The sequence below is a fragment of the Bubalus kerabau genome, chromosome X, assembly GCF_029407905.1.
Source record: "Bubalus kerabau isolate K-KA32 ecotype Philippines breed swamp buffalo chromosome X, PCC_UOA_SB_1v2, whole genome shotgun sequence".
NCBI lineage: Eukaryota > Metazoa > Chordata > Mammalia > Artiodactyla > Bovidae > Bubalus > Bubalus kerabau.
In genome coordinates, this window is record NC_073647.1 from 51147858 (window position 1) to 51175598 (window position 27741).

Genomic DNA, 27741 nt, shown 5'->3' on the forward strand with positions numbered 1-27741 from the left:
CCTGAAAGGCCATGTTAGCAGTGAGGACACTAGGAGAAGCAGGACAACCCCCATTCCTAGAGCAATGGTCTAGGAGCCAGAGTCATAGAAGTAAGTTGAAGAGACGTCGTCTAGTCCCACAGAACAAGTCAACACGGGGCAGGGCAGTGGGGCTCCAGGAGGAGCAACCCGGGGTTGGTGTCTGAGCCAGGTCACTTTGGGGCTTTGGAAAGCTGGGTTCCTTCTGGGAGGGGTGATTTTGATGAGGCTGGGTGGTGGCACCCCTCAGTATTGCATTGTGTCTTAGGGGTGATGGGAAAGTCTGAAAGGGATCATTGCTGTGAGGTGTCCTTTTGCATCTTGGATAAACCCCAGAGACATCTCCTTCTGGGGCAGGAAGGAAGGGGTCCTGGCTCTTGGCACATTGCTATTGACCACAGGGGTAAAGGATGTGTTTTCCACCCATATCTGCAAGGAATCCTGCAGAACTTTGGTCACACTCCCTTTGAAGTGATGCCCAAGCAATCCATGAACTACCCTCTCTTTCCTGGTACCAGGGATCCAGAACGTAAGGTGTTAATGAGCTTTAAATTATCTCATTTTTTAATTGGCCATTAATCAACGACTTGATCTTTGTTGGGGCTGCAATGAAGGAATATAATGGTTTGGATGGAAGACAGGCTGGGACAGAGACAAAGAGTGGTTCTTGCTTTTCCTGGAGCAGCTTTTTCCTGCTGGAACACTCCTCAACAACCAAATTTAACAGGCGCTCTAACTGGAAATGGGGCTTCCGGGGTACCTCAAGGGATAAAAACCTGCTTGCATTGTGGGAGACCTGGGTTTTAGCCCTGGGTCAGGAAGATCGCCTGGAGAAGGGCATGGCAACCCACTCCAGTATTCTTGCCTGGAAGAATCGCAAGGACAGAGGACACTGGTGGTTTACAGTCCACGGAATCTCAAAGAATTGAACACAACTGAGCTAATAACACTATGGTCCACTATGGTCTAACTGGAAAAGTTAACCAGTTTTATATATGAATCATCACGTTTGGCTGATTAGCTATTCCACATCCTATTGAAGTGCATATTCTCGGACATGGCCTGGACCCCAGACCAACCAACCCCTTCCCACAGTGGAGAGTGGAGGAGTGTCTGAAGGCAACAGTGTGAGAGATTCTTGCCCCACCATCACAGTGCCAACAGAGGCCAGGCCCTTCCAGATGCATCGCATCCCTCAGGTGCATCCTGCAGCCCAACACATGGGGCTCCTCACACTAGCCGCAGTGAGGGTGGGGAGTAGCTGGAGGGCCTCTGGGCTGGGGGCTCCAATGTGGGGATGCCAAGGGCAGAGGCAGGAGAGTGAGGCTGAGAAAGGCAGGCCTTGGACATCATGAGTGCTTGTGTGTACACAACGCAAGTGTCCTGAGCCACAGCTTAAAAAACTTGGTGCCACACAAACACACTGCCAGGGCCCGCATGGTGCCTGGAGGAGGGGGACCAGAAAAGGCAGCTCCCTCAGAGCACAGGGGGTGAGGAGGGGACCAGAGAGGGGGCAGACAAGAATGGCCACCTAGCCAGGCTGCCACAAATACCACGCTCTTCGGTCCCCTTCAGAGGAGCCAACAGGGTCCCCCACTGATGATCACAGCCTTCAGGGTCGTGTCCCAGTCAGATGAACCTACCTGAAGGAATGTTTTGTCAACCTGTTTAGCAGTGCAAAGGCAAGGGAGCAAGCTCAGGTTGTGGCCTGCAAGCTCCATTCTAGCCTCCAGTCCTCAGGCTGAAAGGCTCCCGGGCAAGCCTCTTCCACACCCTCTTAGCTCTCCCCTTTCAGACACCAGACAGTGGCCCTCACACAGGGCAAATGACTCCGCTGAGTGGCAGAACTCCACTTTCTCTAGGGGGACAGTGCCCTAGGGTCCTCACACACTGGCCTCTCCAAGGTGCCAGTCTGTTCCCTACATGGTGATTTTGAAGAACAGTGGCCACAAAGGTCAGAGAAGACACATCTCTAAACCCACTGCCCTATCACCCATACGCACTGAAGACAGGTGACTCTCAGTGGAGTTTTGTCCACTCCCACACATGGACACTCATCCATTTTCAAATACAGGTAGACGGGGGCTTCCTCTGGTGACATCTAGCTCAACAAGTCTGACATGTCTCTGGGAGTGAGTGTCTGTAAAGGAAGCCCCTTGAAAAGTGCCTAACCAGTGAGCCAACAAAATCATTTGATGTATCTGCCATCTAGGTAAGGGAGAACAGGTCCACAGTGGTGGTGGGGACAGGGGCAGGGGCGGAGAAGATCAGGGCTGGCCTCAGAGAGGACCAGTGAAATGTTTGTTTTCAATAGAACAGGCTGTGCCTTGAGCCCCCAGTCAAGTCCTTCAAAGGGCAGGTACCCACAGACACCCAAGTTGGACATGGGAGGCCAGGATCAGGGATAGCAGAAGCCCAATCAACCCATTTATGAAGGAAACAGTAATTTTGAGGCAGCCTCCAGGGAGGCTGAATTCGAGGCTCTTGGGCAGGGGACAAGAAAAGCACACACACAGGTGTTCCAAAAGTGAGCACTCTAGGGCCAGGAGAGCAGTCTTTATGGGAAGAAATGGAAACTGAAGACAGCAGCCTATGATCTGCAGTGGGATGTTGTCTGGGGGTGGGCAGAGCTCGGGAGGCTGCAAACTCAGCAAAGCACATGGCAGTGCCCTACCACATGGCATCCTGGAGAGTCTTTGTCTCAGGTATTTGGGGAACAGTCAAGTGGAACTTGAGGCTGCTCACACTGTGCTCAAGCACAGCCCTACTCTGGGGAGAGCTCGACCTAGGGAGTGGAGGGGGCAGGAAAACAGGACTCTGACTTTGGGGCCATCTGAGTAGGACAGACCCACCGGCAGCACCAGCCAGAAGACAACAAAGCCAGAAGAGGGGCAAGGCCAAGGCCAGAGGGTGGGGAGGTGGGACCACCAACACAGGCTAGGCTAACCAGCCCACTAAGGATCCCATCTTCTGGGAGGGACAGTCGCCAGGAGCCCATCTGACCCCTGGGATCTCTCACAGTGGTAACTAAGCCAGGGCTAGCCAGGGCCTGGCCCTTAAGCAAAAGCCAACCACAGGCCTGCCCGTTGGTAGGGAGGGGGTGGGGCCAGGGGCACGTTTGTCAACCCATACAAGGCCTAGCCCCCTGAAACAAGGCACCTGGCAGCAGATGGGAGCCTTTGCAGGCAACCTGAAACATGCTTTTCTGTACTTTCAGAAAAGAGACCAGCTGGGGATCCATCTCTGTCCCCAGACCCCTCCCCCACACTGAGCCAGGGCTGCCTCTCCACATCACCTCTGTGACATCATGAAACAGTTAAGGAAGCTGACCACTTAATTGGCTGCCTGGCCCATGACCCAGATTCTAGAATCTCCAGAGAGTATTTATGGGGCACCCCGACCCTGGCCTGAGGCCCTTCTGCCCTGAGCATTTACTGCTGGGGTAGAGAGTGCTCCTGAGCTAGACTGGCTCTATGGCTAGTCAGAGCGCCCACAAGGCACACACAGCCTCGCTGGCCCCACTAACTTATGGGGAGCCTGCAGCAGGGGACCCCCATGATTCCTCCCCAGATCTAAATGTTGATTCAGGGGAGACTTTGGAGAAGCAGGGTGACCAACCCAAGAGCCCAGATCCAGGTCTCCATGACAATCTGCCCCCACAGGGCCTGAAGCCAGAAATGGCCAGCAAGGAAGAGAACACCACCTTCCTTGGGCTGTCCTTCCCCAGGAAGCTCTGGAGAATCGTGGAGGATGAGGCCTTCACCTCTGTGCGCTGGAACGATGAGGGAGACATGGTGGTCATTGAGGCAGATCTCTTCCAGACAGAGGTCCTCCAGCGCAGAGGTGCAGACCAGATCTTTGAGATGGACAGCATCAAGAGCTTCATCCGTGAAATGAACCTGTATGGTTTCAGTAAAATCTCCTCTTCGGATCACTCTGCAGGGAAGAAGATGATGGTAATGTAGAAAGTCCTTTTGGGGAAGCTAGACTAGATAAGCTGAGTGCTGGATGGGTTTCATTTCCCAGGGGAACGCTGTTCTCATGAGAGGGTGGTTAAGGAAAGAGGAGAACACAAGGTCTGTCTTGTTTCACCACCCACCTTAGACAGGATCCACAGGGGTGACTCCAGACCCTGAGTGGCCACTGAATGTCAGGGACCGCCAGTAACACCTCAAGTGAGGATGGCCCCAGGGGCACTCTAGGGAGCAACATGCTAGGGCCTCATAACCTTCCACAATGAAGAGATCTTGTCTCTATACATAGGCATGGCTGGGACGGTGGTGGGGAGGAGGGCGGCTAGGAAGGCCTCTTCTCCCCCTTGCTGTCTAAAGTGATTCGTTTTCTTTCAGATCTATCACAACTCCAATTTTCAGAGAGACAAGCCTCTCCTCCTGCAGGACATCCCAAAGAGAAAGAAGCGAATGGTGGCGACCAGACACTCTCCTCGACTCCACCACAACCAGTGCAACCAAGAGGTGGGCAAGAAAGTCCACAAGGGAACCCCACCTGCTCGCAGAACCCCCAGCCGGCGATCATTTGTGCTCTCTCACCTTTGGTCTATGGGCAGTGTAGCCAGGCGGGCCGGGGCAAACCATCTCCCCAGGGAGCAGGGTGGCCCCAGTGGAAAGGGCACATCCAGCAATACCACGTCTGCACCCCCAGCTACTTCTGGAAGGGAGAGTACAGGGCAAATGCCCGAGAGCCTCCCAGAGTACCCAGATTACGATTCAGTGATGGCTTTGTACAACACCTGTTACTCCCTCCTGACGGCAGCTCTTTCCTTCACGGCCCCAAACGAGGCCCCTGAGGCAGAGGAGGAGCAGGGAGAGTCCTCAGATCACAGATGTGTACTCTGTGAGCAGGTCAAGGACAAACCCAATCCCTGACCTCTCAGGTTCTTAGGGACACTCAAAAGTACTCTTGTAATAAAAAATCGATTTTTGGCTCTAATAAAGTGGAGCAAAACTACACAGGAGTAAATAAAGAATTGAATGAGAACTTCGAGTCTGTGTTCTTTGTCTGTCCACGCTATTCACACGGCCCAGGGCGAGCCAGATGAGGCTGGAAGCCCACGCCCCATGCAGGCTTATGTCTGGTCCCCGTGGTCCCTTTTCATTGGAAGCAGCAGCGTTTCACATGCTTGGCCAAGGGTCTGGCTCACTAGCCGAGTGCTGAGGCCGGCCAGGACAGGCTGGTCACTGCTCAGCAGATGGCCCAGCCGGGCTCCTGACCTTGGGGGTGTCACCTTCCCTGAGTCATGCACCCTGAAGCAGAAGGGACTTCTCCTGGGTCCCCCAACAATGCCACAGGTTTCTGCTCAGCAGCGGAGCATCTCCAGCTGTTGATCCAGGGGCCACGCCTCAAGAGGCTGACCAGAAAGCAGGGTCACCCCACCTGCCAAGGGCCTTGCGAACACATGACATCAAACCCAAAGACAAGTACAAGGTTTCCACAAAGTGAACACCAGCCCTTGTCACTCTGCCCTCACAGGTGTATTCAGGAGCTTGTCTTTGGATGTGAGGCAGCCAGGCACCGCATCCAACACACATGCTTTGTGAGCCAAGGGACACATTAGAGCAGGGCAAGGGTCACCTGCAAGGACAAACCACGGCCTGTTTCTGGGCCTGTGGGCCTCTCTGCCTGCCAGAGGCCTCACTGGCTGCTCACGCTCAGCCCCGCCCCTGGCCTTCCCCCATCACCCCCGGACACTCTTTCGACATCAGGGAGTTTGGACCAGAACAGAGAGGGAAAAACACTAACCAGTTTTGTAACAACACATTTCTCTCAACCACCCAGACCCAGCAGGGCCAAAACAAGTGGCGATGCCATCTTATGGTAAAGGTCAAAGTCCTGGACACTCATGCTGAGTCCCAAGCTGCACCACACGAGGGGTATCCCAGACCCCCAACCCGCACCAAGTTGGCATCACACCCCAGGGTGGGGCTGATTGAGACAGAACCAGATGGGCACGCCCAGGAAGCAGTGGTGACTGGACAGTGTCACCATGTACAGGTCTCTTGGCCGCCTTCCTCTCGAGAGCCCATCCTGGACAGGCCTCCTGCCCAAAGGGGATCAGGTGCTCGGGGATGTCCACCTGGAAGATGTCCTTCCCGCCCCTCCCAGGGATGGGCTGCAGCAGCCAGTGGGGCTTGGCGAGCACAGTCAGGTACTTCTGTTGAAGGTCGGGTAGCAGGGCTTGATTCTCCAGCTCCTCTACCTCATTGGCATCTAGGTTTTCTGGGCACAGCAAAGTGTCCCCAGTTTCCAGGAGACCTGTGTGCAAAGACAGGACACAGAAGGAGAACAAGGTGATTCAAAGTCATGCCTGCTAGAGACTAAGAGGAAACCCGAGGTGAAGCGGGTCCCCTGGATGAGCATTTTCAGATGGGCTCACCTTGGCGAAGGGAATTCGGTGCAAGGCCAAGCCAGGGACGGAGCGAAATGAAAGGCAGAGGCCTGGTGCTCCATGAACCCACCTGGCCATGGCCAGTTCTCAGTCTGACCACTGCAGGCCGCAGGGACAGAGCAGGAGGGCTCCGGCAGGAGCCAGCAGGCATCAGGTCCCCAAGGGATTTACCAGCAGAGAGATGTTGCTGTGGGGCCTCACCCCTGAGGAATCAGGGTACTTGCTCAGGCCCGGCTGCTGGCAGTGTGGGTATTGAACCCAGGCTGGGTGCTTTACTGCCTCTCACGGTCTCTGCCAGGCACACAGACACACGTGGAGACACACACACACACACACACACACACACACACACAAAGTGCCATGTGCAGACCTAGACCCACCTCTGCTCAGAGCACAAATGGAGACTGAGGCCAGGGAGGTGGTCAGGCACCTCGTGCCATTGTCTCCCAGCCAAGGTACCCTTGCTGTTCCTCTGAAGAAATCTTAGCCTCCCCACCCCCCACAAACTGGTTCAACAGAAAACAAATGGACACAACCTGGCTGAGATCCAGGGCAGCACCGGGGGCCATGCAGGCAGCGTGGGGCAGGGCCTCACTTGCCCATGATCACTGAGGCTGAACTTGTCCCCATCCCGCAGCAAGGCCTGGATCTGGGCAAGGCTCATCCCTAGCCTCTGCCCCAGCAGCTCCCTCCAGGCCACATCCACCCAGTCCCAGTGTGCTATGTGGACGGCCAGGGTACAGTGCCAGTGGTCACATAACACGGGCCGCCATTGCCTCTCCAGGGGCTTGACACCATTTAAGATGAAACCCACATAAGGCTGTCAGGACAGACAGCTGAAGTTCACCTCCCAGGGTTCCGAGGGCTTCATGTGGCTGTGGATACACAGAACCACAAAGGTCAGGAGCCTGACCCAGCAGCCTTCAAACTCACAGGCCTGGGCCGGACCTCAGCCCCACATGCCCGAGCGTCCTCCAAGCCCGCTGACACAGAATGTGGGGGTGGGGTGGGTCAGAGAGGTCTGGCTTTTTCCATCTGTCTCCATGGGGTCCACTGATGGGAGGGTTGTGCCCCAGAAGACCCGTCCTTCACATGCAGTCTGTGGGGAAGTCAGCAAGGAGGGCAGGACAGCAAGAGAGAGGCACATGGTGAGTTCGAAGACAGAGGGCACCAAAACCCTAGGAGCATTGAGGAGGGAGGCTTCACTGGCTTCACAGTGCAGTGGGCAGGTTTTGGTCCTCTCCAGCATAGATGGGCACTGTCCTGGGCTTAGCTTATACCACCCCCAGCCCCCACCCCACCCCTCAGCTCCTGGGCCCATCCCTGCCCATGCTCTGCAGATCTACCATCTTAGACCAGGGTTGATGAGGGCAGATGTGTGCTAACCAACCTGGCCTCTGTCCTGGGGCTGCCCTGGACCTCAGACAGCCTTGCCAGGTATCTTCCCCATGCCTTTGGGAGCCACCTTCCTTGCAGCCCTTCCCACACCACGGCCTCCACTGTTATCAGATGCCCTGGCCCCTGCCCAGAGCCTAGAGAAAGAACAAAGAGAAGGCACCTCTGGGATGGGTGTGCTCCCTGTCATTGCCAGAGCCTGGGACAGCACCATGCAGGGAAACACAGAATTCAAATAACCCGCTAGGTTACTGTCACCTCGTTTGACACCTGAGGAGGCACTGAAGGATAGAGAGATACCCTATGACTGCAAGGGACCTGACCACATGCACCTCCGTCCTCACTTCTTTCCTTATACCTGGAAGGGGGTCCCTGCTCACTGGAGGGGGTTGGAGGCGGAAGAGCAGAGGCGCCGGCCTGAACCTGAGCAGGGTCTCAGCACCTGGCTGGAAGCCTCTGTTTCCATGTGGCTGTGAGGATGGGGACACGGTCCTGGAGGCACCCAGCCCAGAGCCTCCGGGGCATTTCCTTCCCCGAGCACAGCAGAGCTGCAGTTCTCACAGGCCCACAAGGCTCCACATGATCTGGCTCCCACCCTGGTGGCCTGCTCTTCTCGCTCCTGGGTTTACCCCTGGTTGCCATGAAGGCCGTCCTTCCACCCTTGGAACATTCCATTGTGTTCCTTCCTGAGAGCCTTTGTAGGGTGTGAGGAATCACATTGTGTCCCCTCAGAGTCAGGTGCTGGAGTCTCAATCCCAAGTACCTCGGTGTGATGTTACATACAAAGAAAAGGTCTTCACAGAGCTGATGGGGGTCAAGTGAGCTCAATAGGATGGATCCTCCTCTAACAGGATGGCTGTCCCCATACAAAGGACATATTTAGAGACAGACAGGCACACAGGAGAACTGGGGTGAAGAGGAAGGTGGAGATCTTCAAGCCCCGACATGACCACCACGGCCAGCAATGCCCAGAAGTGAGGGGGGAAGAGATGCGACAGACTCTCTCCACAGCCCTCATGAGAGCCAACGTCAGCCAACACCTCGGCTGCTGGCCTCCTGAACCAACAAGGTTCATACTTTGAGCCACCAGGTGCCATCCTGATGCGGCTGCCGGCAAATGAAGCCAGACGGTCAGCCTTGCCCTGACGTCTCTCCGCCAGGGAAATTGGGGCATGGGGGGATGTCTTCTCCAGTCCCAGGACCTTGGGTACACTCCTCCTTCTGCACAACTTCATGTGCGTGTTTTCACCTCACACGGTGTCTGTTTACATCTCCCAGTTTCAGGGATCCAACAAGTTACTGATGCTTCCCCCTGATGGAAGGGAAGGGAAAACTCATACTGCCAATACAGCCACTCAAGATGACCACACACTCACCGAAGAAACCATGCAGGAGGAGGCCCGGGGCAAAGGACACACACCTGAGGTGCTGACATACATCAGCAAATGGCCTTCTGCAAAGGCATCCCCCGTTTCCACTCCAGCAACAACAGGCAAGGGTGTTATGTCCTCACACCCTGGCTGGCCCTGAGCATCATCATTTGGTCGAAACTTTGCCCACCTGCTGAGTGACAAAGGGTCACATTTTTCACTGGGTCTGGCTTGGTTCCCAGGTAGCCTGGCTGGCCCCTGGGGCTTGGCCATTGCTATGTCTTCTACTAGGGTATGTGACTGGATCCCAGGCTTGCCAGTTTCCCCCATTCAGTTTTTCAGCCAACTCATCCCCTCCTGGGCGCCTCCAAATCTCATCAGTGTGGGTGGAATCCCTGAGCAAGAAGGGGCTCAAGTGCTTCTACCACTTGAAGCAGAGGGTGCCTGCTTGGTGGCCAAAGGAGAAAACACACTTCTGCCTGCTTGACTGGGCATCTTCACTTGCACGAGGACCAGAGGAACAGGAAGAAAATCATCAGTGACAATACACCAGTCTTGGACAAGCCACCATGGTTTTCTCCTCAGCAGAGGCCTCAGACCACAAGGACACAGTAGGGCCCAACCGATGAGAAACACATGTGCATGTTCCCTTAGGGTTGGTTCTGCTCATCACAGCAGCTGGCCTGTCCTTACGTGGCTGGGTAGGGACCCCACAATGCCTTAGTCAGCAGCACAGAAACCCATCCCGCAGGAGTGATGGTAATTTATGGTCCAGGAGACCCCCGCAAGGAACCAGAGAAAATGACTCCTCTCCTCACACTGCCACTCTGGAAGGATCCTGGGGTCACCATAGTCAGTCAGCCGCCCTCCATGGACTCGTGGTTGGGCCCCACCAGGAGGGGAGCCATGAACAAGCAGCTGAGCCCTGCAGGGTCAGGCCTGGGTGGGGGCTGCTCATAGGGGGAAGGTGGGGCTCGCTTGGGGTCACAGTCCGGGGGTGGAGTACGAGGCTGGAAGGAGGTCAAGGATGCCTTCACATGTGTCCCAGGGCATCACCAGGACACACACATGGAAAGAAAGAAGGTGGGGACTGTGGCTAAGGAGGGGACCTGAAGGTGCTGCTCGGCCGCATGGCAGGCGCTCCTGGTCCCAGAGCCTGGAAAGCCCTGCCTGGAGGTAACCTCCATGCATGAAGCAGGTCCCCCCTTCCTGCAAACAGAGTGAGTCACGGGCACTTTGGGATGGCCGGGCTGTGGCCACCAGGCAGGACAGTGGTCCACCACCAGGACCGAGACTGCTGAGAGCGCTGGCTGGCCTCAGTTGCATGGCGCCCACAAACACTGACACCTGTCATTTCTGGTGTGTACGGTTGCCTGTACACATGCGGGCACGTATTTACATAGACACGCACATATGAACAAAGGCGCATTCCCTCACTGGCCCTGTCTGCTAGGAGATGAAATGGAATCCACCACACTCTGAGGCACCTGGAAGGTCAGGCCGGGAGGAGCCTGCAGATCAGCGGCCTGGAGCAGGACCCAGAGGAAGACCAGGAAGTGAGCGGCTGGGAAGAAGAGAGGGGCGGAGGCAGGAGGAACAGGGCAAGGAGTCAGAGGCTGAAGTGTGGGAAAGACCTGGGTGAGAAGGAGCTTCTGGAGAAGGAGGCAGGGTGGGGTGGGGCTGGGCCTGGGTGGAGCCATCAGAGGCAGGGTGAGGCTGACAGGATTGAAGTCCAGGGAACCCATGGAGAGTGAGTCTGTCCAGCTTCATGGCAGAGGCCAGACTATGCCCTTTCGAGTCCTTGCCATAGGCATCCAGTCCGTGAGACTCAGCCAGAGTCAAAGTGACTGTGACCCAGGGTCTTCAGCAACTGCATCTGAGCTTCAGAGTGGACCCCAAGGGCCAGGGACGCAGGTAGAGTGGCAGCCTCTGGGCAGAGTTTCCCATCTCTGGGCTGAAAGCCCAGGCTGGCTCCCCTCCAAGCCAACCTGGGACTGGTGGCCAATGCTGAGCAACAGTCTGTCTATTTTTTTGGAAAAGGCAGAATAAAATCCTCACTGTGTCTCCTGCTGCCCCTGGGACCTGAGATGTCTCAGAGAAAGACAGCTTCACCTTCAAAACTGTTTCCTGTCCTCTTCCTCTCGTCTGGGGGCTCAGCCCACCCAGGGCAGCCACCTGACTCTGCTCCTGACCGCCACCCTCCCTGCTGTGTCCCTGTCTCCCAAGTGCCTGATCACAGTAAATACTCTTTTTCCTGTCCCCACTGCTACTAGCTGAGCTCAGGCCTCATGGCCTGGGGCTGGTGCTGTCAGCCTACAGCCCCCTATCAGTCTGGACCCCTCTTGTCTCTCCTCCTCCAGACAGTATTGCACACACCACCGATTCTGTGTAACACCACAAGCACATCTGTCCTCAACCCTGGATGGAAAGCACAACGGAGCCCAATCCTATTTAAGCCCCAACCCATCTGTGGTACCTTGGGGGGGCTTCCAGTAGTCCCAGGTCTCCTTCCTTGTCACCCAGCACTCTGTTAGCTGTGCTGGCCCTGGGCTTTGTGCAGAGCTCATCTGGGACCCCACACTTTCTCATGCAGTTCTGCCCCTGGACCATTGGCCTCTCTTGTCCTGCGCCTGGACCTCTGGCTCCTCTTGTCCTGACCACCTACTGTCCTCCCTCCAGGCACGACTGCAACACCCCTTTCTACATTTGCCCAAGTATCAGGCACTCTCATCTGGGAGTTCTGGGGCATCTTGCATCTTCCTGCTGCCCGCCTTTGTGCCCTACTTTCTCCCAGACTGTGGCAGTTGTGCACGAGTCTGGACCCCCACAGGGTCGCTGAGACCCAGGAAGGCAAGGCCAGGATCTCCTTGGTTCCTGTTAGCTGGGTACCCACACAACTGCTGCCATGGGAATGTTGAGTCGGAGCAGTGCTTTCCCTTCCAGCAGGCAGCCTGCTCTCTCCTTGCAGAAGCCTCCTGACCACAAGTTGAAGGGCAGGGGCTGCCTCCTGAATTTGAGGCCTCAGCACTGTGGGGACCCAAGCAATCAACACAAACTCCCTCATGCTGGCGCCCCACTCCTCGCCCCAAGACTGGTTACCAGCTGCCTCCAGACACCCCAGACACATATGAAACCAGTAGTGGTTTCAGATCATGAGGGAGGGTCCTGTGAACAGTGGATGGGCTGCTGCTGCTCTTCCCACATCCTGGTTTTGAACTATACCTCACCCAGCGAACTGGACACCTATGAAGTGTGGCTGCTGATGGGGGCAGCTGTGAGGCCCTGCTCCATGGCATTTCTCTGTACCTGTCCCTTCCCTGCTGCTGTCCCCAGCTCTCCTCACGTGCCCAGATGTGAGGACCGAGCCATGGGGATTGCTGCCTCCCACCCCACCTGGATCTCTGAGGCTTGATGAGGGTTCCATTTTGTCCCTGCTGTACGTTTGTGGGCATCACTGACCTGGGACAGGCTCAACCCAGATTCTCGGTTTCCCTTGTGTCCTCCTTGGCCGATGTGTTTTCCTCTCTGAAATGCCTGTTACCCATCTCTCCGCTGAGCTCTGTGTCCTATCTGTACTGAGTTGTGGGCACTTCTTTCAGGGTCTGGGTGCTCATCCCGCCCTGGTGTTTGTATTGCAGATTCGTCCTCTTCTGTTTGCAGGCTAGCAATGGACTCAGTATTTACCTAGTGTCTCGGAGCCATAAGTGCCCCACAGGTCAGCCTGTGTCTGTCAGGTCCTCCCGCCGGGGGCCACCATCCACCCCCAGGCTTGGCACCTGGAGTGAGCAGTCCCTGAGGAGACGCTGCCTTGGCATCCAGCACTCTGCCCATGAGAGAGGGCTCCTTCACATCTGTTTCGGTCCCTTGGTACCTGCCTAGCTTTGGTTCTGGGCCTTAGACTCCCACATGCAGGACAAGCCCAGGGGCAGCCGTGTAGCTCCAGGAGGTCAGCCAGACCTACTTCCCCTCTGTCCCCAGAGCAGATCCTGTTGACCGCACGTCTCTCCATATGGCCCAGATGGAGGGGCCAGCCTGAGAGCTGGATGCGTTTCTGATTTAATCTCAGTTCCGATGCAGTTATTTGAGAAGACGTGGCACACATGGGACCTGTGGACATGGATGGCCACTCTGCTGCTGCTCCTCAGGGTGCTGACTGCCCAGGGGATGGGGCACCACCCAGGGGGGCTGGGGGATCTTCTGTGACCCTCTGACGCTGCCCTGCTTGCATTCACATCACAGGCTTTTATATCACATCTGACCAGGGGATGGGAGATGCTGGTTTCCACATGTCCATCACTCCCAAGCTCTGGGGTCTATGTGGGCTTCACTGTCCTCCATCTGGGCAGGTTGGCCATGACCTGGGTGCCACAACCCTCAGCACTGGAGGGGGCTTCTGGACACCAGGCTGTGGCCCACAGAATGGATCCAGCTGTTTAGTTTGTGAGAACGAGAAGCAGGGAGGGTGGACTGAAGTGTGCATTGCCATCCCATACTCATGGTGAGAGGACTTCAGTGAGTGGACTCTCCTGCTCTGGGTGGGAGCCCCATCCAGCTACCTTTTGAATACTTGTGCGCCCACCATGGCGACTTGGCCAAGCACAAAGAGGGTGTGAGGAGTCAATAGCAGAGGATGACCATAAAGTGCCACCATAAGTGAGAAGGTTATCCAGTTTGTGAGTGGGGCGTGTATCCCCCCTCTTTTTCTATGTGTTTCTCTTTTAATCAATGGAGTTCACACAGGGTTTCCATTCGGCCTTACCATCTTTCCCTCACATGTTCCCCCAGGTTCTGAAGGACTCCTCGACAGATGTCTCACTAAGCCCTGCACCTGGCTGTGGGGGATGCTGCATTCCAGGCCCCCCAGCTCAAGACCAACTGACGAATCCTTGGGACTGGGCCCATGTCCCTTGCCCCTTGACCCCCTGTGCCCAGAAACCCCAGCCCAAGGGGTGGTCTGGAAGGGGCCGCAGAGTCAGAGTTAACAATGTCTCTCATGTCGTGCCACATTGACTGTGTGTCTGGCAACCTCCACCCCTCTGGTGGTCCCACCTCACTGTGTGGGTTCACCATCTCAGAGCCTGAGGTCCCTTTGGGAGGGGATGGGGTCATTCCCGTGTCTGTTTGCTGTGGTATGGCAGCATCCTTCTCCTGGGGTCCTGCCCCATTCCTGTTCCTCAGTTCCAGACCTGAGAACTGGCTCAGTGGCTGAACCTGGGCGAGGGATCTTGGCCTGTTTACTGGGGTGGCTGCCCTAGGCCTCAGTGTCATTTAGACTATACCTTGGTTGGTTATCCACCTATCTAGCTTCCAGGAGGCCGTGTTGTGTTGACTACTTGCCCTGCTCTGTGGGTCTGGCCTCCTGGGAGGTGGCAGCCTTCGTCATGGTCCCTGGCTCCTGGCAGCTCAGTCCAACCCCATGACCTCTGCTGCAGCCCCTGGGCAGCAGGTATGGGGGAAGGGGGGTGTTGTCCATCTCCTCTATCACCCAGCCCGGAATGCCCAGCCTGTGTTGCACAGTGATTTTGCTCTGCTTGGTGGCTGGGCAGTAGATGATCAGCTCTTCCCGTGCTTCCTTGGTTTTTGTGTTGGTAGTGCCGTGGGTCCTGCTGCAGATCAGGGCAGCCAGCTCCCCTGATTTCTGGGACAGAGGGGCACCTGTGCTGGAGGACTCTGGTCCAGTTTGCTCCCTGGCGGGGGAACCAGCTCTTTATGGGGTGGGGAGGTGGGCTGCTCCTGCAGGCTCAGAAGTTCAGAGATGTCTGGGATGTCCCGGTCTTCTAGGGCCTGCCTCCCAGTCTCCCTGGCCTTTATGTCAGGGATGCATGTTTTCCCAAGAGGACATCCAATGCCAGTGGGTCAGGCCTGCCTTGGTGGAGCATTCAGTGTCTTTGAGATTCAGCCACTCCTATTGAATCTTGGGCCGATGTTTGTCCACTGCCTGAAGCTTTGTCAGCTTCCAGGGAGACCCTGGCCACCACCCCACCTTGGTTCTCACTGTTCTTCATCCTGGGCTGGTCATCCGCCTGCAGACAGCAAAGCTAAGAAGTCACTCCCCTCTATTCACCCCACGTTCCACATGCCTGGATCTTACTTGCTGGGGAATTCCTCTCCCCTTGCCAGCCCAGAAAAGTTCTAGCAACTGGACTGTGGTCTTGAGCCCAGGTCTGAGTGCACGTCGACTACCCCCAGGATGGGTCCTTATAACCAGTGGGACAGGGATGTCAACCAAGTACCGGGCCCATCTTGCCACCTCTACTTGGACCACTCCAGGGCCAGCCTTCTTGGTATGGGTCCTTTGTGAGGCTGTTCACACGGGTGGGGAGGGTGGGGAGTTGGTGCTGGAGGCTGGCTGGGGACTCACCACCAAGGGGACAGGGAGCAGGCATGGTTGAACAGGGCATCCCTTCATCTGTGATGTTGACCTGACAGTTCCTGCCAGCCCATTGGGAGGTGCATGGCACAGACAGGCATTGGAGGTGTCCACAGTGGGCCCTGGTGTTCAGGACCTCACAGTGCCTGAGGCCTCGTGATTGCTATTGACCGAGCAGGAAAACTGAAACCAGGATTTGGTGCCCAAGCAGTGGCTGTGTGTACACACAGGACACCAAGTGCTTTTGTCCAGGTGGCACCACACTCTGCCCTGCATGCAGCCTGGTGGGAGGGGCTCTTGGCATCTTTTGCATCAGACAACTGCTGGGTTGGGCAAGAGAACTGCTTCCAGTGTGCTGGTCACAAGCCATCTGCTAGCCATGGCGTAAGCACAATCTGATGGGAGAGGGCAGGTCTGGGTGCCAAGAAAAAGTGCATTCAAGTCCAAGGACACCTGTCCTGTAAGAGGCTCCTCCACCGTGCAGGCCCTCAGGTATTCGCTCACACCTGCATCACTCAGGGCCGGGGGTGGAGAGGTTGGAGCACATCTTCTAGGCAGACCTGTAAAGTGCAGAGCTTGAAACGAGGCAGAGGTTGGGGAGCATGAAATGTGGGGGACCAAACACTGACTCACATCAAGGGACCATGGAGGGCTTTTTAGACGGGAGGGCCACCTTGGCTGGGTCTTGTAGTGAAGAGGGTCTCCTTCGCTGGGAAATGGTGGAAGGCCCGCCAAGAGTTAGACCCATGGAGGGAACTGAGCCCAGGTGTGTAGCTGGAGCAGGCGAGCTTATGGAGGGCCTGCAGCCTGACACCATCTGTATAGGTCCTCTGAGGGATTTTTAGCAAAGGATTTCTAGAGACTTTGATGTGCTGTGAAGTTTCATCCATTGCCTGCAGAGGCAAGTCTGCGAGCAGGTATGTGCAGCAGCCAGGTAGGCTGGGGAGGCTATGGTCCTCCACAGAGGTGGTGTGCAAGAAAGCAGACACTCTGTTCTGCCATCTCAAACCTGGATTGGTCCCCAGCACCACCACTTCTGGAGTGTGAGTCTCAGCAAATCACTCCCTCTCAGAGTCTCCATTTGTTTATCTGAAGGATGAGCACAGTGTGAAATGTGCCCATTACTAGTAATACTCTTTGTTTGTGTATCTGATGGAAGTGAGCCGGTCACTGGATGATTCACACAAAAGCAGTCTGTAAACCAGAAAGCACCTACTATGAATACTGGTTGAAGAGGCATCTCTTTTGCCAAGAAAGCTTTCCCCAGAATGAGTGGGAATGCAGGCATGTACCTTGAAGTCTGCAGCTGGGAGACAGGGAGATAGCGAGGAGCCTCAGATTAGGAAATGAAGAAGAGATGGACACAATTGGCCCCCAGTGTCAAAGGTTCTATAGGATGTGGCCTGGTTTGGGGCTTGAGGGCCATTGGTGGATTTTCAGCAAAGATGTATATAGTGGCCCCTGGAGACAGAGGCATTGTGAGCTGAGTCAAACTGCAAGGATTTGTGAACTGGGGGGAACCAGTGCTAGGACCACAAGTTCCTAGCAGGACTAGGAATCCATGAAGCTGTGAGCCTCTTCCCTGAACTGTGCAGGAGTCAACATTTGCCTGCTGCCTCAGGTCCATAATCTTCTGTCCACCATTCTATCACCCAGAACACTTCAGCAGCCAAGTGTTTTCACCAGATTGACCTAAACACTTTTGGTAGTAAAACAAAAAATGGATGATACCAAGAAGCTATTTATAGTATCCCGAATTTTCTCTATGTAGCCCACTTGGTATTAACAGTCACATGGTTCACTGCAGTCGTGTCAGTGTGTTTGCATGTGCCTGCCTGGGTGTTGATCTCTGTGTCACTATTAATGATTTCTAAATCCCTAAACTCTTGTGGCCCCCAAAGGTTTTGGACAAAGCATTAGGCACAAGTGATCTTAGCCCCAGTAAGAGCCAACGCTTTCAGAGACTGACAGAGGCCCAGGGGTACTGGTTCTGTTACCTTCCTCCAACTTTTGGCCTAGAGGGATGCCCTTCCTGGGACAGGCAGGACCGAGGGCCAGCCCCAGGTCAACCTGGATGACTATACACCACACCATCTGCCAAACAGCCTCAGGATGTGGAATCTTTTGGTACCAACCATGGTCTTCTGTGGTATAAATGGGTGGAACATAGAGCTAAAAAGAAGAAGGACCCTTGGCAAACTCGTGTATTCACTAGTTTGTAATTCTGGACAGCTGTCCACAATCTTGTGTCAGGGCAAGAGCTGAAGGAGCCCTGTGTGGTCTCCCAGTACAGCCCCAGAAAACCTGGGTCCACCCACACAATTCTGGGGTGTTAATGTGATTCAGAAATCTCTGGTTTTGAGACACAGGCAATGACACCAGAAGCTCAGCGGCATTAGGCTCATCTGGTTGACTTGCTTTCATAGCATACTTCTCAAGTGCCAATAGGCAATGCAGGTAGAGGAGATGAGGAGAAAGGGCATTGTGCTGCTGCTGGTGCTGCTTGCCTTGCTGGGCGCCCCCCTCTGTCTCAGAGAAGCCTGTGTGTTAGCTTTGGACAGGATGGAAAGCTGCCTTTAGGGAGTGGCACCCAGGCCTCACCTACTCCATGCTTGGTAGCTAATCATATTCTTAGGATTAACCTGGACCCTAAATTGCAAAGGCTATGTTTTCCCTGTGCAAAACTGTGGTTTCCGATCAGCCCAATATCTGGAGGTTGTCTCTTGTTTGCCCACCCCAGCTTCTGTGCCCTAGTGTCCCTCCAGGTACCCTGGTTACCCATGAAGGTGTATGTCCATCAGCCTCACAGCGCAGGGCTGAGCAGCCCAGATCAGTGTCCTTGCCTGGGTTTGTCCTTGGCATTGTGGTGTCATGGCTCAGTGGCCAGGGTTTAAGATCTTGAGCCAATGATGACCCTTTTCCAGCCTCAGGTTTCACATCTGTATGCTGGGTGTAGTAACAGTGCAAAGTCACTAGGACAGCAAGGAGGGTTCCATGAGTTGAAAGGTTGGGATAAACTTGGTGCACAAAGATGTTATTGGGAAGGGAACCAGGAAAATTATGCCGTGGTCTTTCGTCTGCTTTTGGGACCTACCATTGGCTGACAAAGGCAGAAAAAAGTGCTCCAAGCCACCTTGTTGCCAGCCTGCTATTGTGTCCTTCTGGGGTTCTGGGGACTATCTTTAAGCAGCTTGCTGTTGGCATAGCAACATTGTTGGGAGAAATATCAATTACCTCAGATATGGAGATGACATCACCCTTATGACAGAAAGCAAAGAGGAACTGAAGTGCCTCTTGATGAAAGTGAAAGAGGAGAGTGAAACAGCTAGCTTAAAACTCAACATTCAAAAAAATAAGATCATGGCGTCCGGTCCCATCACGTCATGGCAAATAGATGGGGAAACAATGGAAACAGTGATAGATTTTATTTTCTTGGACTCCAAAATCACTGCAGATTGTGACTGCAGTCATGAAATTAAAAGGCACTTGCTGCTCGGAAGAAAAGCTATGATAAACGTAAACAGTATAGAAAAGGTCTGTGTAGTCAAAGTTATGGTTTTGCCAGTAGTCATGTATGGATATGAGAATTGGATCATAAAGAAGGCTGAAGGCCGGAGAATTGATGCTTTTGAACTATGGTGTTGGAGTAGACTGTTGAGAGTCCCTTGGACTGCAAGGAGATAAAACCAGTCAATACTAAAGGAAGTCAGTCCTGAATATTCATTGGAAGGACTGATGCTGAAGCTCAAGCTCCAATACTTTGGCACCTGATGCAAAGATCTGACTCACTGGAAAAAACCTTGATGATGGGAAAGATTGAAGGCAGGAGGAGAAGGGGGTGACAGAGGATGAGATGCTTGGATGGCATTACTGACTCAATGGACATGAGTTTGAGCAAGCCCTGGGAGTTGGTGATGGACAGGAAAGCCTGGCGTTCTGCAGTCCATGGGGTCACAAAGAGTTGGACACGACTGAGCAACTGAACTGAACTGATGGGCCCAGATGCTATGCTAAGAAAATTACACATACTGAGTGGTTGCTATAGATTTGAGTATACTGTTATGCCCACTTAACAGATGAGGAAGCTAAGGTAACATGTAGTAAAGTCGTAGTGACAAGATTTAAGCACAGAACCTGTTGACCCTTTTAGTCCTCTGACTCAGCATGAGACTGAGCCAAGTGACAGCGTCCCTGTTGCTCCAGGGCCCTGGCAGGCAACTTGAAGAAGTGAGGTCAGTGGGTACAAATCACAGGAAGTGAGGGGGCTGGAACACATGCAGAGAGCACGATCTAGCCCAGAAGGAGCCACCACTCACAATAGGAGGGTGTGTGGGCCAGGTGCCAGGACTTTTGATTTATCTAGAATGGCCAGAAAAGCTGAAGTTCAGTAAGAGATCTCCCGCTTTTTGAATGTTGGATCCTCATTTTATAAAGGCACTCTCCACGCCAGCCGCCTACACCTGCCACTCATGCAGAGCCTACAAGTAGCCCTCTCCTTCCTCCACTGCACTGGATCTGCACAGTGTGCCCCTTGCCAGGGATTTGCTCTCAGACTTTGATCTTCTGTCTGAAAGTGCTCCTGCCTGGCTTAAACGGTCCGCTCAGCTTCATGAATGCATGCTGTTGAAGAATGGAGAGAGACTCGGGGAACCCGCCTGCTTTCATGTCTCCTCCTGCAGTTTACTCAGCTCAGTATGAACTTCACCTCCAAGCTTTCCCACATCCTCTCTGTTGGGATCAGTGTCCTCTTGGCCAAAGTTCTCCTGAGGTGTGCACTGCATCTGGATGTATCCTTTCTTCCTTTTACCTGGTCCATTTCTCCTCTCTCCCAGTTACAGAGTCAGCCTCTGGGGACAAGTCCAAAGTCTTACTAATTATCTCCCTCTTCCGATCTTTCCCCAAGTCTGATCTCAGTGCTTAATAGGTTTACCTTTAAAATATTTGCTGAATTAAGTATAAAAATTGCAGTAAACGTGAGGCTTGTCTTCATATTCTTATTAATGACAAGGCAGGTTCAGTTCCTTTAATAAAGAACTAAAAATAGAGTTACTATGCATCTTGAATCCTGTTTTCTCATCTATTAAATATAATCAAACCTATAAGAATCACTTAATAGGTGTAGATTCCATAACACAGTGCCTGATGAACAGAAGGCACTCAGGAGAGGTCAATTCATCTTGTTACAGCTTTCATGATTTAATGCAATTGTTGTTTAGACTCTGATCCCATGAACTGTAGCACTCCAGGCTTCCCTGTCCTTCACCATCTACCAGAGCTTGTTCAATCTCATGTCCATTAGTTGATGATGCCTTCCAAGCATCTCATCCTCTGTCGCCCCTTTCTCCTCTTACCCTCAGTCTGTCTTTTGCAGCATCCGGTTATTTTCCAATGTGTCAAATCTTGGCATCAGGTGGCCGGAGTATTGGAACTTCAGCTTCAGCATCAGTCCTTTTTATGAATATTCAGGGTCGATTTCCTTTAGGATTGAGTGGATTGATGGACTTGCAGTTCGAGGGTCACTCAAGAGTCTTCTCCAACATCACAGATCAAAAGCATCAATTCTTTGGCACCCAGCCTTTTTTCTGGTCCAACTGTCACATGCATACATGACTACTGGAAAAAGCATAGCTTTGACTAGACAGACCTATGTCAGTAAAGTAATGTCATTGCTTTTTACTATGCTGTCTAGTTTGGTCATAACTTTTCTTCCAAGGAAGAAGTGTCTTTTAGTTTCATGGCTGCAGTCACCATCTGCAGTGATTTTGGAATCCAAGAAAATAAAATCTGTCACTGTTTTCATTGCTCCCCCATCTATTTCCCATGAAGTGATGGGACCAGATGCCATGATCTTAGTTTTTTGAACGTTGAATTTTAAGCCAACTTTTTCACTCTCCTCTTTCACTTTTATCAAGAGGCTCTTTAGTTGCTCTTCACTTTCTACCATAAGAGTGGTGTCATATCTGAGGTTATTGGTATTTCTCCCAGAAATCTTGATTTCAGCTCAGGCTTCATCAAGCCTGGCATTTCACATGATGTACTATGCATATAAGATAACCAGGGTTATAAAATACAGGCTTGATATACTCCTTTCCCAAATTTGAACAAGTCTGTTCCATGTTGAGTTCTAACTGTTGCTTGTCTCTCAGAATATGTGTCTCTCAGTGTGTTTGTGTCTCTCTCTCAGTGTGTGTGTCTCTCTCAGTGTGTGTGTCTCGTTCAGTGTGAGTGTTTCTGGTTCTTAGCATGTGTGTGTGTGTGTGTCTCTCTCTCTCTCTCTGTGTATGTCTCTCAGTGTGTCTGTGTCTCCCTGTGACTGTGTGTGTCTCTCAGTCTGCTTGTGTCTCTCTCACAATGTGTGTGACTCTCAGTGTGTGTGTATGTCTCTCTCTGTATGTATATGCCTCTAAGTGTGTGTGTGTGTGTCTCTGTGCCTGTGTCTCACAATGTCTATGTCCCTCTCTCACTGTGTATGTCTCTCTCAGTATGTGTGTCTCTCAGTGTGTGTGTGTTTGTATCTCTCTCAGTGTGCGTGGATAACTCTCAGTGTGTGTGTGTCTCTTTCAGGGTGTGTCTGTGTGTGTGTGTGTGTCTCTGTGTGACTCCCACAGTGTCTCTGTTCGTGTGTCTCCCATTGTGTCTCTCAATGTGTATGTGTCTCTCAATGTGTATGTGTCTGTCTCACTGTGTGTCTGCCTCAGTGTTGTGTGTCTGTTTTTAGTGTCTGTGTGAATCTCTCAGTGTGTCTGTCTCTCAGTGTGTTTGTGTCTCTCAGTGTCTGTGAGTCTCTCTCTCTGTATGTCTATGTCTCTAAGTGTGTGTGTGGGTGTCACAGTGTGTGTGTCTCACAATGTTTGTGCCTATCACTCAGTGTGTATGTCTCTCTCAGTGTGTGTGTTTCTCAGTTTGTTTTCCTCCTTCTCAGTGCGGATGTCTGTCTCTCTCAGTGTGTGTCTCTCTCTCAGTGTGTGTGTGTCTCTCTAAGTGTGTATGTGTCTTTGTGTGTTGTGTGTTCCCTCTTTCACAGTGTGTATCTCTGTCAGTGTGTGTGTGTTTCTCTCTGTGTGTGTCTCTGTGTGACTCTCAGTGTCTCTGTTCTTGTGTCTCCCGGTGTGTCTCTCTCTCAATGTGTGTGTGTCTGTCTCAGTGTTGTGTGTCTATTTTTAGTGTCTGTGTGTGTCTCTCAGTATGTGTGTCTCCCCCTCCCAGGTGTGTAGGTGGGTCTCTCCCTCTCAGTGTTTGTGTGTCTCTCTTAGTGTGGGAGTTTGTGTCTCGCTCTCTGTGTATATGTTTCTCTCCCTCAATGTGTGTGTGTGTCTCGCTCTCAGGAATGTGTTTGTCTTCCTGGATGTGGGTGTCTCTCTCAGCATGTGTGTCACTCTCAATTTGTGTGTCTCTGTCTGTGTCTCTCAGTATGTGTGTCTCTCAGTGTGTTTTTGTCTCTCTCTCACTGTGTGTGTCCCTTTCAGTGTGAGTGTTTCTGGTTCTTAGAGTGTGTGTGTCTCTCAATATCTGTGTCTCTCTCTCACTGTGTATGCCTCTCTCAGTGTGTGTGTGTTTTTCTCTCTCTCACTGTGTGCGTGGCTAACTCTCAGTGTGTGTGTATCTTTCAGTGTGTGTGTGTGTCTCTGTGTGTCTCCACAGTGTCTCTGTTCGTGTGTCTCCCATTATGTCTCTCCCTCTACGTGTGTGTGTCGGTCTCTCTGTGTCTGCCTCAGTGTTGTGTGTCTCTTTTTAGTGTTTGTGTGAGTCTCTCAGGGTGTGTGACTCTCAGTGTGTTTGTGTCTCTCAGTCAGTGTATAAGTCTCTCTTTGTGTGTGTGTCTCTGTGTGTGTTTCTCTCTCTCAGTGTGGATGTCTCTCTCTCACTCAGTGTGTGTGTGTATCTCTCTCTAATGTGTATGTCTCTAAGTGTATGTGTGTCCCTCTCAGCGTGTGTGTCAGTCTCCATTTGTGTGCCTCTGTGTGTCTCTCAGAATGTGTGTCTCTCAGTGTGTTTGTGTGTCTCTCTCAGTGTGTGTCTTGTTTAGTGTGAGTGTTTCTGGTTCTTAGCATGTGTGTGTCTCTCTATCTCTGTGTATGCCTCTCAATGTGTGTGTGTGTCTCCCTGGGAATGTGTGTGTCTCTCTCTTGTGTGTGACTCTCAGTGTGGTTTTGTCTCACTCTCAGTGTGTTTGACTCTCACAGTGTATGTGTCTTACTCTCTGATGCTGTGGGTCTTGGTGAGTGTCTGTGGGCATGTTCTCTCAGTATGTGTGTGTGTGTGTGTGTGTGTGTGTGTGTCTCTCTCTCTTTGTATGTGTATGTGTTTCAGTGTGTGTCTCTCAGTGTGCGTGTCTATATGTTGTCTCTCTGTTTTTGTGTCTCTCTCTCAGTGTTTGTCTTTCTCCGTGTGTGTTTCTCTCTCTCAGTGTGGATATCTCTCTATCTCTCAGTGTGTGTGTATGTGTCTCTGTATGTATATGTCTCTAAGTGTGTGTGTGTGCCTCAGTGTGTTTATCACAATGTCTGTGTCTCTCCCTCACTGTGTATGTCTATCTCAGTATGTGTGTCTCTCTGCGTGTGTGTGTTTTGTCTGTCTCTCTCAGGGTGCGTGGATAACTCTCAGTGTGTGTGTGTCTCTTTCAGGGTGTGTGTCTCTGTGTAACTCCCACAGTGTCTCTGTTCCTGTGTCTCCCATTGTGTCTCTCAATGTGTGTGTGTCTGGCTCACTGTGTGTCTGCCTCAGTGTTGTGTGTCTGTTTCTAGTGTTTGTGTGAGTCTCTCAGTGTGTCTGTATCTCAGTGTGTGTGAGTCTCTCTCTCTGTAAGTCTAAGTCTCTCAGCGTGTGCGTGGGTGTCACAGTGTGTCTCACAATGTTTGTGCCTCTCACTCAGTGCGTATGTCTCTCTCAATGTGTGGGTCTCTCAGTGCGTGTTTCTCCTTCTCAGGGTGGATGTCTGTCTCATTGTGTGTGTCTCTCTCAGTGTGTGTGTGTGTCTCTGTGTGTGTGCATCTCTGTGTGTGTGTCTCTGTGTGTCTCCACAGTGTCTCTGTTCGTGTGTCTCCCATTATGTCTCTCCCTCTATGTGTGTGTGTCTGTCTCATCGTGTTTCTGCCTCAGCATTGTGTGTCTCTTTTTAGTGTCTGTGTGAGTCTCTCAGTGTGTGTGACTCTCAGTGTGTTTGTGTCTCTCTCTCAGTGTGTGTGACTCTCTCAGTCTGTGTCTTGCTCTCTGAGTGTGTGTGACTCTTTGGGTCCCTGTGTGTGTGTCTCTCTCAGTGTGTGTCTGTGTCTCTGTGTGTGTGTGTCTCTCTCTGTATGCATATGTGTTTCAGTGTGTGTCTCTCAGTGTGTGTGTCTATATGTTGTCTCTCTGTTTTTGTGTGTCTCTCTCTCAGTGTTTAAATCTTTCTCCATGTGTGTTTCTTGCTCTCAGTGTGGCTGTCTATTTCTCAGATTGTGTGTCTCTCTCTGTATGTATATGTCTCTAAGTGTGTGTGTGTGTGTCACAGTGTGTGTCTCGCAGTGTTTGTGCCTCTCAGTGTGTATGTCTCTGTGTGTGTGTGTGTCTCTCAGTGTGTGTTTCTCTTTGTCAGTGTGGATGTCTGTCTCATTGTATGTGTCTCTCTCAGTGTGCCTGTGTCTCTGTATATTGTGTGTTCTCTCTTTCACATTGTGTGTCTCTCTCAGTGCTTGTGTGTTTGTCTCTCAGTGTGCATAGCTAACTCTCAGTACGTGTGTGTCTCTTTCCGTGTATGTGTGTCTCTCTCTGTGTCAGTCTATGTGTGACTCTCACAGTGTCTCTGTTCATGTGTCTCTCGGTGTGTCTGTCTCTTAATGTGGGTGTCTTTCTCATTGTGTGTCTACCTCAGTGTTGTGTGTCTATTTCTAGTGTCTGTGTGTATCTCAGGATGTTCGTGTCTTTATCACAGTGTGTGTGACTATCAGTGTGTTTGTGTGTCTCTCTGTGTATGTCTCTCACAGTGGGTGTGTCTCTCAGTGTGTGTTTCTGTCTCTCAGTGTGGATCACTCTCTCTTTCTCTCAGTGCATGTGGGTGTCTCTCTCTGTATGTCTATGTCTCTATGTATGTGTGTCTCAGTGTGTTTGTCTCACAATGTTTGTGTCTCTCTCTCAGTGTGTATGTCTCTCTCAGTTTGTGAGTTTCTCGGTTTGTTTTCCTCCTTCTCAGTGTGGATGTCTGTCTCTCTCAGTGTGTGTGTGTCTCTCAGTGTGTATGTGTCTCTGTGTGTTGTGTGTTCCCTCTTTCACAGTGTGTGTCTCTGTCAGTGTGTGTGTGTTTCTCTCTGTGTGTGTCTCTGTGTGACTCTCAGTGTCTCGGTTCTTGTGTTTCCCAGTGTGTCTGTCTCTCAATGTGTGTGTGTCTGTCTCATTGTGTGTCTGCCTCAGTGTTGTGTGTCTACTTTTAGTGTCTGTGTGTGTGTCTCAGTATGTGTGTTTCTCCCTCCCAGGTATGTGGGTGGGTCTCTCTCTCAGTGCTTGTGTGTCTCTCTTAGTGTGGGAGTTTGTGTCTCGCTCTCTGTGTGTATGTTTCTCTCCCTCAATGTGTGTGTGTGTCTCGCTCTCAGGAGTGTGTTTGTCTTCCTGGATATGGGTGTCTCTGTCAGCGTGTGCATCACTCTCAATTTGTGTGTCTCTGTCTGTGTCTCTCAGTATGTGTGTCTCTCAGTGTGTTTTTGTCTCTCTCTCAGTGTGTGTGTCCCTTTCAGTGTGAGTGTTTCTGTTCTTAGCATGTGTGTGTGTCTCTCAATATCTGTGTCCCTCTCTCACTGTGTATGTCTCTGTGTGTGTGTGTGTGTTTTTCTCCCTCTCACTGTTTGCGTGGCTAACTCTCAGTGTGTGTGTATCTTTCAGTGTGTGTGTGTGTCTGTGTGTCTCTGTGTGTCTCCACAGTGTCTCTGTTCGTGTGTCTCCCATTATGTCTCACCCTTTACGTGTGTGTGTTGGTCTCGCTGTGTGTCTGATTCAGTGTTGTGTGTCTCTTTTTAGTGTTTGTGTGAGTCTCTCAGTGTGTGTGACTCTCAGTGTGTTTGTGTCTCTCAGTCAGTGTTTAAGTCTCTCTTTGTGTGTGTGTCTCTGTGTGTGTTTCTCTCTCTCAGTGTGGATGTCTCTCTCTCAGTGTGTGTGTGTCTCTCTCTCTGTATGTGTATGTCTCTAAGTGTATGTGTGTCTCTCTCAGCATGTGTGTCAGTCTCAATTTGTGTGTCTCTATGTGTCTCTCAGAATGTGTGTCTCTCAGTGTGTTTGTATGTCTCTCTCAGTGTGTGTGTCTTGTTAAGTGTGAGTGTTTCTGGTTCTTCGCGTGTGTGTATGGGTGTCTCTCTCTGTGTATGTCTCTCAATGTGTGTGTGTCTCCCTGGGAATGTGTGTGTCTCTCTCTTGTGTGTGACTCTCAGTGTGGTTTTGTCCCACTCTCAGTGTGTGTGACTCTCACAGTGTGTGTGTCTCACTCTCTGATGGTGTGGGTCTCGGTGAGTGTCTGTGGGCATGTTCTCTGAGTGTGTGTGTGTCTGTTTCTCAGTGTGTGTCTGTGTGTGAGTGTGTCTTTCTTTCTGTATGTGTATGTGTTTCAGTGTGTGTCTCTCAGTGTGCATGTCTCTATGATGTCTCTCTGTTTTTGTGTCTCTCTCCCAGTGTTTCAGTCTTTCTCTGTGTGTGTTTCTCTCTCTCAGTGTGGATGTCTCTCTATCTCTCAGTGTGTGTGTGTCTCTCTGTATGTATATGTCTCTAAGTGTGTGTGTGTGTCTCAGTGTGTGTCTCACAATGTCTCTGTCTCTCTCTCACTGTGTATGTCTATCTCAGTGTGTGTGTCTCTCTGCGTGTGTGTGTTTGTCTGTCTCTCTCAGTGTGTGTGGATAACTCTCAGTGTGTGTGTGTCTCTTTCAGGGTGTGTGTCTTTGTGTGTGTGTCTCTGTGTGACTCCCACAGTGTCTCTGTTCCTGTGTCTCCCATTATGTCTCTCAATGTGTGTGTGTCTGGCTCACTGTGTGTCTGCCTCAGTGTTGTGTGTCTGTTTCTAGTGTTTGTGTGAGTCTCCAAGTGTGTCTGTATCTCAGTGTGTATGAGTCTCTCTCTCTGTATGTCTATGTCTCTAAGCGTGTGTGTGGGTGTCACAGTGTGTATCTCACAATATTTGTGCCTCGCACTCAGTGCGTATGTCTCTCTCAATGTGTGGGTCTCTCAGT

The 27741-nt window shown here is 52.1% G+C and overlaps 1 protein-coding gene and 1 pseudogene across 1 annotated transcript; one reads left to right on the forward strand and one right to left on the reverse strand.

Moving 5' to 3' along the window:
* Window positions 1-3491: 3491 nt before the first annotated feature.
* Window positions 3492-4904, forward strand: LOC129638469 (heat shock transcription factor, X-linked member 3-like). The gene is made up of 2 exons (XM_055562918.1): window positions 3492-3974; window positions 4368-4904. The coding sequence occupies exons 1-2, from the start codon at window positions 3492-3494 to the stop codon at window positions 4902-4904; spliced, it is 1020 nt and encodes a 339-aa protein (XP_055418893.1).
* Window positions 4905-5860: 956 nt separating this feature from the next.
* Window positions 5861-14572, reverse strand: LOC129640018 (protein EOLA1-like; annotated as a pseudogene).
* Window positions 14573-27741: the final 13169 nt, after the last annotated feature.

Coding starts and splice junctions, on each gene's coding strand:
- LOC129638469 (XM_055562918.1), top strand. CDS start 3,492: ATGGCTAGTCAGAGCGCCCACAAGGCACACACAGCCTCGCTGGCCCCA. Junction 3,975..4,367: donor CTGCAGGGAAGAAGATGATG/GTAATGTAGAAA, acceptor GTTTTCTTTCAG/ATCTATCACAACTCCAATTT.